This window comes from Chaetodon trifascialis, chromosome 23 (genome assembly GCF_039877785.1).
Source record: "Chaetodon trifascialis isolate fChaTrf1 chromosome 23, fChaTrf1.hap1, whole genome shotgun sequence".
Lineage (NCBI taxonomy): Eukaryota > Metazoa > Chordata > Actinopteri > Chaetodontiformes > Chaetodontidae > Chaetodon > Chaetodon trifascialis.
Window position 1 is genome coordinate 6,896,936 of NC_092078.1, and position 13,718 is coordinate 6,910,653.

The 13,718-nt window shown below is 44.0% G+C and overlaps 1 protein-coding gene across 1 annotated transcript; it reads left to right on the plus strand.

Annotated features, from left to right (window-relative positions):
• Positions 1-13: 13 nt before the first annotated feature.
• smim20 (small integral membrane protein 20) lies at positions 14-1,197 on the plus strand. The gene is made up of 3 exons (XM_070993509.1): positions 14-185; positions 834-890; positions 986-1,197. The coding sequence occupies exons 1-3, from the start codon at positions 77-79 to the stop codon at positions 1,027-1,029; spliced, it is 210 nt and encodes a 69-aa protein (XP_070849610.1). The 5' UTR covers positions 14-76; the 3' UTR covers positions 1,030-1,197.
• Positions 1,198-13,718: the final 12,521 nt, after the last annotated feature.

A 13,718-nucleotide genomic window follows, 5' to 3' on the forward strand; every position in this document is an offset into this window, starting at 1 on the left:
CTTTAAACCGGAAACAGTTACCATAAACACTGTGTACATTTGGAGGTGAGAGTGTTACAGCCGATGCAATATTAAAATGTCAAAAAACAGGAGAATAGCATTTATATTCGGAGGCTTTGTCACGGCTATTGCTGCTGCGTTTTACCCCATATTTTTCTACCCGCTCACACATAAAAACGAGTACAGTAAGTATCTAAAATTTGTTACACAATCAGACAGTTTACAGTGTCTAGGTTAATGTCAGTTACATGTTGCTGCTTGTGAACATTTTAGCACTGATGCTAATGCTTCCAGTTAAAATAAATGTAGCTTTACTTGAGAAATAAAGTGGCGTTAAGCTAGTAGTTCTAGCTAGCTAGCTTGATACATATATGCTAGCTGGCTAACGTTTGAGTTAGCTAACCTCTGTTGGATGGCGCTTCATCTGTCTTTTGTCATTAAGTCAATTTCATGAACTGGAGGTTTTATGTTCCCGAAACATTTAACGAAAGCTCGTCTGGATAGCTTATGGCTAAATGTGGCCATAGTCATGAGTCGTCCACCTCACGTTACACTTGTAAGTAAGAGTTTCTAAGTGGACTCTGAGGTTTCCTTTTTCCTAAACTCTAAACATATCGTCAGACCAACCGTGCATTTAGCTAAATAGTTGTGGTTTCACTGTATATCTTACTCAGCTCCATCTATTGGAAAGCCTTTTTATTCTGAGCCAGTTCTGGCCAGCACAGATGGAAAACGATAGGCAGCTTCCTGTGTTAAGGACGATAAAGCTGTAATGTGAAAATCTTGGTCTTGACATTTTTTCGTCCACTAAACTCTTCTTCTGTCTCTGCTAGGAGAAGTCCAGAAGGTGAACCGGACAGGAATCAACCAGGCAGATGTTCAGCCTGTGGGTAAGAGCGTGTAGTAGATTTATTTATGATGCTTCAGGCAACACAACAGGTACGTTACACACCTGACAAGGGTTGTTTTATTTTTTTGTCTAAAGGTGTGAAGATATGGTCCGATCCATTCAAGCCTGCGGGAAAATGATGACCATAGACCACTCACCCTTCACTGATTCCAGACACTGATGCTGATGAAGACTTTGAATGCCTTTATGATGAGTGCATGGTGTGCGCGTGAGTGAATGCTTTCCAGAATGTGTTGGTTTTTTTTTTTAAGTGATATGAATAAAGATTAAAACTATTATGACTAAAATATGATTCTTTAAATTATTGTTAATATAGTTTTTGCTTTAATGGGTAGTATATTATGATGAGGAGCAGAAAAAAAACCTGGACTTCCTCCTTCAGTTCGTTCATAATGACGTGCTGCTAGTTCTCTTTTGTCCACAAGGGGGCCCTCCTTGCCTGTCTGTTGATACATGAGGCAGTGGACTGTGTAATGTTTTGTTTGTGCATCTTAGATATTTTGGAAAAACTTTTGTATTTCCAAAAGCCTTGCTCTGGTATGCGGCCTGTAGGAAATTATAATAAAATACAGTGGTTTGTTTACCCATTCTATTCACAAGAATCTCTCTTGACATTTTATTTTGATTTAGTTGGTATGAGAGTCATAAAAGCGGTTCAGCAGATGAGGGACAATGTCCAGTAATGTGCGGTATCATCTTCCAAACTGGAAATAGTAGAGACAGAGTTATTCCAGGACACATCACTCTGTATTATCATTTCCCTGTCACAGACACAGGGTTTAATTGTTGCTCGGCTCTTTAAATGGCATGTGACTCGCGCTGTGTTTTGCCCATCGGCTGAAAGGAAAGCTCCATGGTCGTCTTGTTCAAAATCCTGCCCGATGCAATCCAGGCTCCCTTTACGAGTCCGTGGATGCTGTAAAAGCAGGGAATTCCAAAACTACATTTTTTTCCCCTGTACTTTTGTGGTTTCCTGACATTGACCAGCATCCCCTTTCAGAGTTTAGTCCATCAAAGTCCTTGTGGAGGAAAGATAGATTAAGAAAGAACTAAAGCATGTGTTTATGGTCCTTCAGAGATGGTGCATTTTAAAAGTTGCCCTTAAATCTTTCACAGTCCTCGATGTAGCCTGTACTTTTGGACTTTTAGGACCGTTTGCGAGGCCCGCTGCCAGCAAAATCGTCTGTACGGGCCAGCAGCGGCCACTCTCCTTCTCAACCCCCCAATCAACAAGCCCCATTGTTTATGAGAGGTTGTTATTGTTGGGCTGCATTCAGAAACAAGAGAAAACTCAAGAGCCCGGCTGTGCAGAGGGATCCAAAGTAAAGAGAGCAAGGGGTGAGGGGGTGGTTGAGGAAAAGCGAAAAGCAGAAATTCCTCTCATTCCCCGCTGGTGTTTTCCAGATTCCTCAAGCGACAGCTTCTCGGCTGTGTGAGTGAAGTAAGCAACCAGAGGGGAAATTGAAGAGAGCGGCGAGAGGAAGAGAACCACATTCTTGAGGGGACGCGTCACCTACACACAGAATAGAAAGACACTCAATCTCTGTTACTTTCCCTGGCAAAGTATGCAACAGGTTGTGCAGCACGGCCTTCAGCTTTTCAGTCTTGCCTTGCCACGAATGACTGTCAGAATCACTGTGACACGATGACATTTCATTTCAAACACGAGCGTGCTCCCTACATCTGTCTTTTCTGAAGCAGGCCTCAAGGCTGCACCAGGCTTTTATGGTCCCTTGTTGTCTAGTCCTCTTTATGTGGCCCTTGTCCCATTCAGCTGAATATGTAGATAGACACCCATCACTATAAAACATTCAATAGGGTCACAGCGCACTATAAACTAACATGAACTCAACAATGTCGCCTTCGCAGCACTTTTACTATCCCGCTATTAACCCATCACACAAATCTCTCCCGGCTATTGAGGCGGCTCTCGGAGAGCAGTGGCACATCGTCCATCTGAGCCGTTTGTCAGGCGTGCGTTCAAGAGCGGCAGATAATTGGCCAAGGTTTCTAACTAATTGCCATGGGAACAAGGGTTGACAGACAGGTCACAGGGTTGGACAAAAAGGCAGAGAGTATTCGGGAAGGGGCGGGGTGTGAAATGCGAGCAGCGCGAACGCCTCATCGCTTGTGCTACGTCAAGTGCAGTAAACAGAAACAGAAAATAACAAGTGAGGAAAAACAAGAACTTTGGAGAGCCCTAATGAAGTGCATGGATATTCCCACGTTCAGGAGTCTGATGCAGTTGGTTTTTGTTGTGTTTTATGGATCAGTGTTTGATTGCACATTGCCTTCTTCAAGATAAACCCCGTAATCTTCTGATTGATGTGTGCAGCGTTGGTGATTCAAAGCAATGAAATGTCAAAGATGAAATACGGGCCATTCGTAGCTACAAAAAAGACTCCAACATCAATATGCCCACATTACATGAACCAGCACATAAAATAGAAAAAAATCCAGATGTTTACAATCAAATTATGCAATCCGTCTAGAAGAGAATACAGATGTGTTCGCCAAATGGCTAAGGTGGAATCTAAATCTGTGAGCACACGACGTGCTGCAGCTCAAAACTTAAAGGAGGAGTGTAGAAAAGATGGATGAAGACGGATGAAGAGCTGAAAGAGTCGGTCCATAGACAGGAAGGCGGACAGACTGTGGAATATCGTTAGGTATGAATGCAAACTCGCCTCTAGGAGTTTGCATCTTGCTGGTCTGCATTGCTGGTTGATGTCATGAAGCAGTATATTCAGTTCATGAAGGCCAAAATCTTCAAAACAACCAGAGGTGCCATCTTTGTTTTATTCCTGGCATTCCTTCTCCTTGTCAAAACTTGGTTCCTACATTACCCACAATGCAAGTCTGCTCATTTCACTCCACTGCATAGAGTCAGGTGTGTTGTGCTAGTAGTGGCTAATGTAGCCTTGAGCCACAAGTCTCCATAAGTTCTGTTGAATACATATGAAGGGGTACAGGATACACAGCATATCACGCCGAGGTGTGTATTCTGTGTCTTATGCAGTACATCAGTAGCATCCATATCACTGAAACAATGACTACATTTCACCAAAGATGTCGCCAAAACTTCTAAAACAAAGAAAACCACAGATTATCACAAAAAAAACAAACACACTTGGTTTTCTCCCACAAAACAAGCGAGAGTGCACATTTCACATCTCAAACGCACTGCTTAGCGTTGTAAAACAATGTACCGGAGAGCTGTCCACATTCTTGGGTCAGCAGGCGCACGGCTGTGGAAACAGATACTATAAGTCTGAAGCAATGTCTAGGAAAAAAGGCACCGGCCAGGCTCGCAGCAGGCAGGCCAGGCAAACTGCCCCAGTGACAGCGTGGTCGAAGGCGAGCTAGAGTTACGCTTAGTGTGTGCGTGAGCGCGTGTGTGTGCGTGTGTCATTCAGGAAAGAGAGCGAAGGAGTTCAGCTAAGAAGAACTCAGTATCCCCCGGAGACTGAACTGCGGTCGTGGAACTTACTGGAACTCTAAACATCGTGTGTGTGCTTTTGTATTATGTTCATATTTGCCTGAAGCAGGACCACAAATAGATAATTATGGTTTGTTTTAGGTTGCATCTCTGCTGCCCAGTCGTGAAGGCATTGCAGTTCACTGTTGCGGTGTGTCGGTCCTTCGCCGAAGCCGTGTGCAACCAGAGCCAATGGGAAAGGGCAAATGATGCAACGGTGGTTTGCCGGCTCTCTCCTTCTTCTCTGCTGGTGTAATTTAGACTCTTACCGGAACTTTCTGTTACAAATGGTCTGTGCAGCTATTTGGCCACCCAGCAACGCACGTGTGAAAACATGTTACGCGGTTTGTGCCTTTTAAAGTCTGTTTTTAGCCGAGCTCATTATAAACATTCATCTAGTAATTAAGAGTTAACATCCCGAACATGGTAATTTTCGCAATATTTAGAATACTAATTAGCACAATTCTTGTTTTTTGATTTAAATGACATGTTAGTGGTGCTGAGCAATGCTAGCTGGTTTGCGTTAGCATGGTAACGTGCTTTTAGAAATGGCTGAAAGGGTGGCAGTGTTGGTCTGTCAGTCAGACAGACGGCCCGCCTCTTTGGTCCACACTCAAATATCTCAAAAATTGTTGGAGCACTGCAAAATTTCTTATTGCGAGGGCTGCCATCTAGAAGTTGGTGATTCAAGTAACGTTCAAGGCCCCCAGAGTTTGAATCTTACCGACTTTGATTAGACTTTTCCAGTAAACGCTACTAGCAGTTCAAAGTTTTCACATATCATTGAAAATGCCTCAATATCTACCAGGTAGTTTGGCTCAAAATTACATTTAGACATTCATGGTTCCCAGATGAAGAATCCCAATGACTTTGATGATCCCCTGACTTTTCTTCTACCGCCACCTTGAGGTTGACATTTGTGGTTTTTGGTGAAATATCTCAACAATCATTGTATGGATTGCATTGAAATTTGGTGCAGACATTCTTGCCTCCCTCAGGATGAACTGCAGTAACTGTGATGATCCCTTAGCTTTTCATCTATTGCCATCATCAGATCAAAATTTCACTTTCTTCAATGTTTATAACCACGTTCCTCCAAAGGCTCTTACATTAGCATCAGCCTCAGTGCTTCAGTTCTGTGCTCATGAGCAAACGTTACCGTGCTAGCATGCTAAATAAAGATGGCACATTTCATAACACTGCGCTGCTAAACATCATCGTGTTCGAGTTGTCCTTGCATGTTGGCATGCCACTGTGCCCAACTGCTGCCCCACAGAGCCCGTAGCATGGCTGGAGACTATTAGTCTTGTTTTACCGCATTTTGCTGAGATCACTTGTCAGTTAGACCGTAAATCACAGAGGACAAATGGAAAACATGAAAGCTGGGAGGACTCTGCATCACTACAGTATTTTTACTCTTTACTCATTCTAGGTTATTGTTTACACTCAACACGTTTTTAGCTTTTAAGTCCAGAAAATCATGAATACACTTGGTGGTGATGATACCAAAGGAGGGATTTCCAGCCTGTTTTTCATCACATTTACAAGCCTTCTTATCTTCCTATAGGATCTACGTGGCCACAGTTATAGACAGTAAATACTTACAAAAAAAAAAAGATCCTACAGAAACATATAAAACGCATTAAAGGAACACCAAGTGGTCTCTGCTGTGTTTACGGCTAAACTCGATGGGACCCTCATTCTCCTCAGGCAGCCAGTGAATGTGATTAAACAACACCTCTGAATGAGGTGAGTAGGAAACTCTCAAACGTGCCTTGAAGAGTGCCAAAAGTCTCTCGCTTGGCTCACGTCCACGTATGGATCCGTAGAGGAAATGTTTAAGCAATTAGTTGGAGTTTAAGGTTGGAAAAAATTATTATTATTTCCTCCATCTTTTTTTTTTTTTTTTTTTTTTTTACAATGAGGAGGAAAATCTTTGTTATGGGCAAACCTCATCATGCAGACCATCTTTTCCTCTTTGAACGTGCTGTCTCATGTTCCACTGATTCTATGGAACCAAAATGTTAAAACCACAATTACATTCAACCCAGAACTGTTTGATTAACCTACAAAACCACACACACACACACACACACACACACACACACACACACGCATGCACACGCACTGGCTGAAGTATTATTGTCACCCCTTCTAAGCGCACGCCATCGCAGCACCGCCGCCTGAGCTCGTGCGAGCGCCGGGCCGTCAATCACGTTATATAGCAGGTTTCCGTTTTACAGTCCCATTATAATCTTAAAAATTTCTTATGCACTTAAATAGCAGGGCGACTGTTGATTTAGGCAGGGTTACTGACAAAGAGGGCCAGAGCTGTAAGCAATCATGCTGCTCTTCCAAACCTCTCAGAAAAGAGGGGAGCAGAAAGTAAGGGAGAGTGATTTACAAGGCACCTTAACACTTGACACGTTCATTCGTGAAAATAAGTCTGCGGCCTATCAAAGCCCACGCTTGCATTAAAAAACCATGGAAAGCTCTTTTAAGCACCTTTTTTTTTATACTCGGTGGGCTAGTTTTCATTCATATTTCCTGGCACGGCGCTTTACTCCCCCTTCAGTCAGGCAGAGACTATCAAAACAAACAGTCCAACCCCATGACGGCATTTAAAAATTATATTGTAGTGAACAATACAGAGGGTATACAGTTTCACAGAGCTGTTTAACAGCAGGTAATGCAATAAAGATTGATAAAAATGTGTAATATTTTGATCTAATATGACATACTGAGTCCTGTTTGAGTTGGACTCCGTGGGCTGGATGATTCACAGTGTTGAAAATACTCACAATGCCCTGCTATTTCCATGCAGCTAGATGAACTGTATCCTGTCATTAGTGGTTTACGCGCAGGGCAAATTAATTCAATAAGTCAGACCTATATCCTATGGCATAGCAGCAGCTGTACAGAGTGAAGCAGCTTTAATGGATATTTAGCATTCACGGTGGTGTGATGAGTCACATTCGGTGTGTATTTTCGTTTCAGTGTAAATGACGTGTGGGTGAGCAGACATGGTGTGCCTCTGTGTTCCTCGTGGGTTTTCATTAGGGCCTTGTAGATGACAACAGAATATATGACTTGGCTCGGGACGGGAATTCTGGGAAAGTCATGGAATTTTGGACGCCTTGACGGAACACAGGCTGTCCGCTCTTGGCCCGTTCCCCACCGAGGAGGAGGAGGAGGTGGAGGAATCCTGCTGCATTGTGTGTGTGTGTGTGTGTGTGTGTGTGTGGTGGGCCTTCAGGACATCCTTAGGGAGCTGACCCAGAACAATGACAGGTTTACAGCACAGCACCAGGCAGGCAGACGGGCTCACATGTGGCTAAAATCAAACAGAGACCAGGATCGCTCTGAGCACCAGAGCAGATTTGACACAACTGGATGGTCCAGATGATTAGCAAGGCTGGTAATCTGTATTTCTGCCTGAGCAGGGAATCTGCTGCATCTGTTGAATGCATTTACCTTCCTCACACAGTCCAAAAAATCTGAAGGCCCTTAAGAAGAAAATCTGTGAGGAGGAAGCACTTCTGAAGAGGTTACTTTTTTCGATTTTTTGCTGATGAGCTTTCTCCTGACAAAGCTCACTGATATGATTCCCATCGCTGTTTCAGAGCGGACACTCGAGACAACTCTCGGTCAGTAGGACTTGACATGGACCTGGCTGATGTGAGACTTACTTGAGACTTGATTCCTGTAACATTTGTTAGTCAGACTTGATTTGAAATACTCTCAAATGACTTATGATTTGACATGAACTCGAGAGACTTGCCTCGAGACTCTATTCCAAGACTTGAGACCTGAATTGGATTGATCTCAAATAAACTGTGACATGACTTGGACTTCAAAATCAAAAGACTTGAGGCCTATCTTGAATGTCTTGACCTTTCTCAAATGACTTGTGATTTGACGTGAACTTGAGATGAGCTGCTGCATTGCTCGAGACTTTACTTGAGACTTGGTATTCCAACACTTGAGCTCCGAGTTGGACTAATCTCAGATGACTTGTGGCATGACTAGGACTTTTCTTGAATGGATTGAGACTTAGACTCGTCTCAAATTAATTGTGATGCATTGAACTTGTCTTAAAGGACTTGAGACTTCTCAAATGTCTTGGGATTGGACTTGAAATAGTCTCGAATGACTCGTGATTTGACATTAACATGTCCTGAAAGACTTGAGACTCGACACTTGGAATTCCAACACTTGCAGCCTGAATTTGCCTCCACGGAGCTGCTGAGGACAGAGTCATAAATTTGAAGTTAAGATTGTGGAAATTGTATTATTTTGAAAAGCGTTCAAGCCTTGGAAAGGATTCTCTTTCCACAACTGCTCAAGAACTTCATTATTTCCTCCATTTGTTCGCCTCGGCTGTACGTGCAATTGAGGGTCAAAAATAAACCTTGGTCATGTCATGTGTAAAACCCTAAACCTAACCACAGGATTAAATAGCGCCCATGTGCACTGATGTCGGTAGGAAATTTGCAAAAACGATTGAATTGCATGCATAAACCTCATCCTCATATTCTGTCCAAAGGGTATACTTCTGCTATTTAATGCCATCCACACAAGAAAGCCACCCCGAGATGAAAGCGGGATCATAACCCACCTGAGCTACAAATGAGCTCTCCCTTTAGGCTAGGAGCTTACTCTGTGGTCTCCCTTTTCCCTGCTCCCTGCTCTCCTCATCCATCCATCCCTCGGCCGCCGCTCCATTCAGAGAGAGAGAACAAACCACATGTTTCAGGGAGGAATCCTGAACGGGCAGCATCCCAGACCAAAGTACCTCCAGCTCTCCTGCCCCCTGGCATCACTCAGCCCTACCCTGTCATTAAGAACAGGGTTGGATGATTTGTGTTGGAACGCAGCCCTTTGTTCGAGTAGGATGGGTGCAGAAAGAGAAAGACGGGGAGCCGGGGGGGGGTTGAGGAATGATGTCATCTCAGGTCGGCGCTGGAAGTGGGCCGGGACCTGCGGTGGCAGAAATGGTGTTGCCTTTGGGCTTCGGCGCAGGAAAAGGCGGACGTGGATGGAATAATGTGGAATATGGTGAACAACAGTGTATGTAATTTGGTATGTGTGCATGTGGATGAGTAAATGTGTGTCTTTTTCTTTGTTTTGTACTGCGGGTACGCACGCGGGCGCTCGAAACTTTCAGAGTGTGTGTGGGTTTGCTAGGCATGTGGTCGGAAAAGTATAGGCTGTTTTATGTTGCGCTCGCTCTTTGTTTCAGTGTTTCTTTAGTGGGTGGATGGTTGAATGAATCATTTGGACAGAGGCTGAGGTATCAGAAAGAGTGGTTTGGCTTGGGGGTGAGGGAGGGAAGACAAGAGAGAAGGAAAACCAACTTGTACTTGTGGCTTCTGGATTCCTAATGCACACTACGGCACAGTGATGTCTGTCTCCCTCCCGCTGCCTCCAGTATGTAGTGTGGAACATGTCAGATACACCACAGACAGCAAGGACTGAAAGTAATTATCCAAAGCATTTCTCTTCAAGCATATTGCTGAGCTTTGTGCATTTGACATTGTCTTAGAGGAACGTTCACAACACACTGGGCCTTATTTTTATAGTTTTGACCGTTATTCCCATCCATCACACAGACATTGTTCTCTGCAAGCTAATTGCTAGTATCTTTGAATTTGGCAACAATGCTAAAAGGGCAGATAGGACACAAATAGCCAGACAATTATAAAGGTTTCAAACAAACAAATAACAAAGAGGAAATGAAGATGAAAAGTTTAGTCATTACCCAAAAATGTCTGCTTTAAGTTTCCATCACAGTTGTCAGACTCACTTCCTGGTTTAGTTGTGATTTAACATATTTATTGTGCGTTCACACAGTATTCCTACACACTGAGGGAGTATTTTCCCCTTTTTCCTCTAAATAAAGTTTGTTTACAACCTGTGTGTTTGTAGAAATAACGGCCTAAACGACAAAAACGAGACCCAAATTGCAATTATTCTGTCAAACCTCTTCACATGTTATGGGCCGTACAGTTGTCATGTGGACTCGAGTCACGTGACCTGGACTTGAGTTGAACTCGAATCACAATCTGGCGACTTAAGACTTGACAAAATCAAAAAAACCTGCAGCCTTACTTTGACTTTCTTGCTGTTTCCTCGTAAAATACGTGGTTGTTTTGCCTCTATGGGCTTCAAAATAGCATTTAAATTCGATATATTATAGTATACTGTGCTAGACGCACATATTATAATGAACTCTTTGGTACTATAGTAGTAGTATATCGCGCTCAGGGGAGTTAAAGTTCATAACTACCACTTTCTATTATTTGCATTGTGTGACTTTTAGAAAGTCAAACACACTTCATCTTGTTTCCCCCTGCAGTACATCTGTTTGTCGGTGTTTATTATGCTTGCTGTTACAGGTTTTTGCAGTGACTTCTGCAGAATGATGATGCATCTTTTGACTCCCAGCCACGTTTCAGCACAAGCAATCAGATCAACCGTAAATGGACCACAGACGATTTAACGTGACGGGCAGCGCCGTGCATCTTTAATGGCCTCAAGATGAAACACGTCTTTCCTCTGAAGCACCGGGACTTTTTATTGGCCGTATGCTTTTAAATGTCAGTCGCGTCCAACGACGACTTACGCTGAATTCTGATGGAAGGACTTCACTTCTATGCGTGCGTCTGCTGAGCTTAGAGTTACATATGCACACTTCACATATTAACACATTCACTGAAATGCAGAGCGTCGAGGAAACAGACTTGCTGTGCACTCCCAGTGTTATTTCACATATTTATTGCATCTTTTATTGTCTCTGCCTCCAATAATATTTAGATGGAAGGGGACTGATAGGAGCAGACTTCCAATAACAGAGATTAAGTGCTCTGGGGGTGATTGTGCAGCGTTTTTGAGGAGAGAGGCGTCTGCCTAAGTAAACTCAGCCCAACACTGAGGAATTGCGCTCTGGAACGTGGTGGTGTAACCGGAGCGCGGGTTTGGGAATAGCCCAAGGGAACTGGGCTCAGTTTTCCAAAAGCCTCTATCTCCTGCGATATGTAGTGTGATTTGAGGAGAAGGCGAGGATTGCGTGTGTGTGTGTGCGTGCGTGTGTGTGTGTGTGTGTGTGTGTGTGTGTGTGTGTGTGTGTAACAAGGGAAGTGGATGGAGGGCTTACAGAACGGCTAAGTCAGGAAAACAAGTCTCAGGAAACCCTATACCTCACTCTGGCACCGACACAGACGTTCTTTCTTTCTCTTCCTCTGTCTCACTCTTTTCTGTCTCTCTCTCTCTCTCTCTCTCTCTCTCTCTCTCTCTCTCTCTCCTCTCTCTCGCCTGCCTGTAGTGGAGAAAAGAGGAGTGAAAGCGACAGCGGTCAGAGCAACAACCGAACAAAAGCTACCCTTGACACTCGGTGCTGTTAAGGAAACAGCGATGACCTTGTCGGGAGTTCAAACCCCTTTATACCAAGAATCCCCGCTTTCTTTTTTTCACTCTTTCCCCTCCTTTCTTTGCTGATTTTTGTGCATTTTTTTAAGAGAGATCGAAAAACAATGCACGAGCTCAGACGGCGGTGGAAATGTGACATGACAATATGACAGTTAAATTACTCCTTAGCCCTCGAGATACACAGAGGAAAGAAAATAAACAGACGATTCAAGAGAAGGAAAAACCTCTCTGAACTCTCTGTTATTTCAATTAAAACATGCTTTGTATGTCCTCACACCACTAATGCATATCACACTAGCTCTGTCTTTGTCCTCTCGAGCTCTCACCCTCTTCCCCTGCCTGCACTCCTTTATCTTATCCCTTTTCCAGGATCCCTAAAGCCCTTGTCTGTCCCTGTCACCCCCCTTTCCCTTTGTCAGAAACACTTTCCACTGCTTTTCCACTCTTTTCTCCAGATCCTTGCCCTCAAGTCTCCGTCTCCCCCCTCTCACCTGCCTCTTTCTCATCCCCTCGCTGCACCTCCCACAACAAACACACCTACTTATAACACACCCCAAGTCATCTTTCTTCCCTTCTTTCCATTTGTTTGCTGCCATCTTTTTGCTCGGCTCTCTCTCGACACCTCATTCTCCCCGTCTTTCTCTCTCCGTTACCCTCCATCTATCACTATCAGCCTGTGTTTCCATGTCTCTCTCTCAGTCTCCACCTTATCAGCTTGTCGTCTCTCTGCTCTCCCCCACAGTTCTTCTCTCGGTCTCCCTCTCTCCTCATCTTGTTCTATCCTCTCCTTTCCAGCTCTCTCTCCCTCTCTGTGTCCTCGGTGTGTGTGTGGGGGCAGCGAGTGGTCAGGCCTGCCTGCAGGCATCAACAGCACAGGGCCACTGCCTCGGGCCCTGTGTGTGTGTGTGTGTGTGTGTGTGTGTGTGTGTGTGTGTGTGTGTGTGTGTGTGTGTGTGATTGGCACAGTGCCCAGACCCACCTCCTGTGGTGAAACTCACTCCTTTTCTTCTTAGCAGTCTGGACTGCTGCCCAGACTGACCCTCTCACACACACACACACACACACACACACACACACACACACACACACACACACACACACACACACACACAGATAGCCTGACTGGCACACAGATCCGAGGCAGTCATACACACACATAGTCAGGTTTCCATCACTTTTGGGGACATATGGGGACTTTAATTTTGTCCCCATAAGACCATAAGGACAGCGAGTCCCCACAATGTGCATGTGTCAACTTATGCATGTCCCCACAACATCAGTAATACATGACAACACACACACACTCATACACACACAAACATGAATATCCAGACAGCAGAAAATTACTATATCTCTTTCAACTGGCTTGTATTAGCAGTATATACATGCATTAAAATGCCTTTGTACATGACTGTTTCTACTGTGTGAGTGTGTGTGTGTGTGTGTTTAAGACTTTCCTTGGCAGCCAGTGTGTGTATGCATGTCACACACAATGGGCCAACTTCCACCAACTCTCATTCTACAAATTGATGTGTATATCATTCAATTTGGGATGTTTGCATTCGATTAAACTGTATATACAAAAATCTACTCTCCCTCTCTACAATAAAGGAAAATGTGCCTGTGGCGCTCTGATTAAGTGTTCTTTACCTGCTCTTTGTTTCTGACCCGAGAAACGACAGTTGAGAAAACAGTCCCACCACAAGGTTCATTTAGTAGCTGTCCTGGATCCTTCGATCGTATCTCGTGACCTTCATCAGCAGATGTTTGTTCAGCTGTTGTGGATTTTCAGATTTCCATTTTTTTTTTTGGCTTAAAAGCTGAGGTGCAAAGTTTACTCTTGCCTTTGGAAATGGATAACTTAAACATGCCTGTGAATATTCTCATTCATCCAGGTCATTG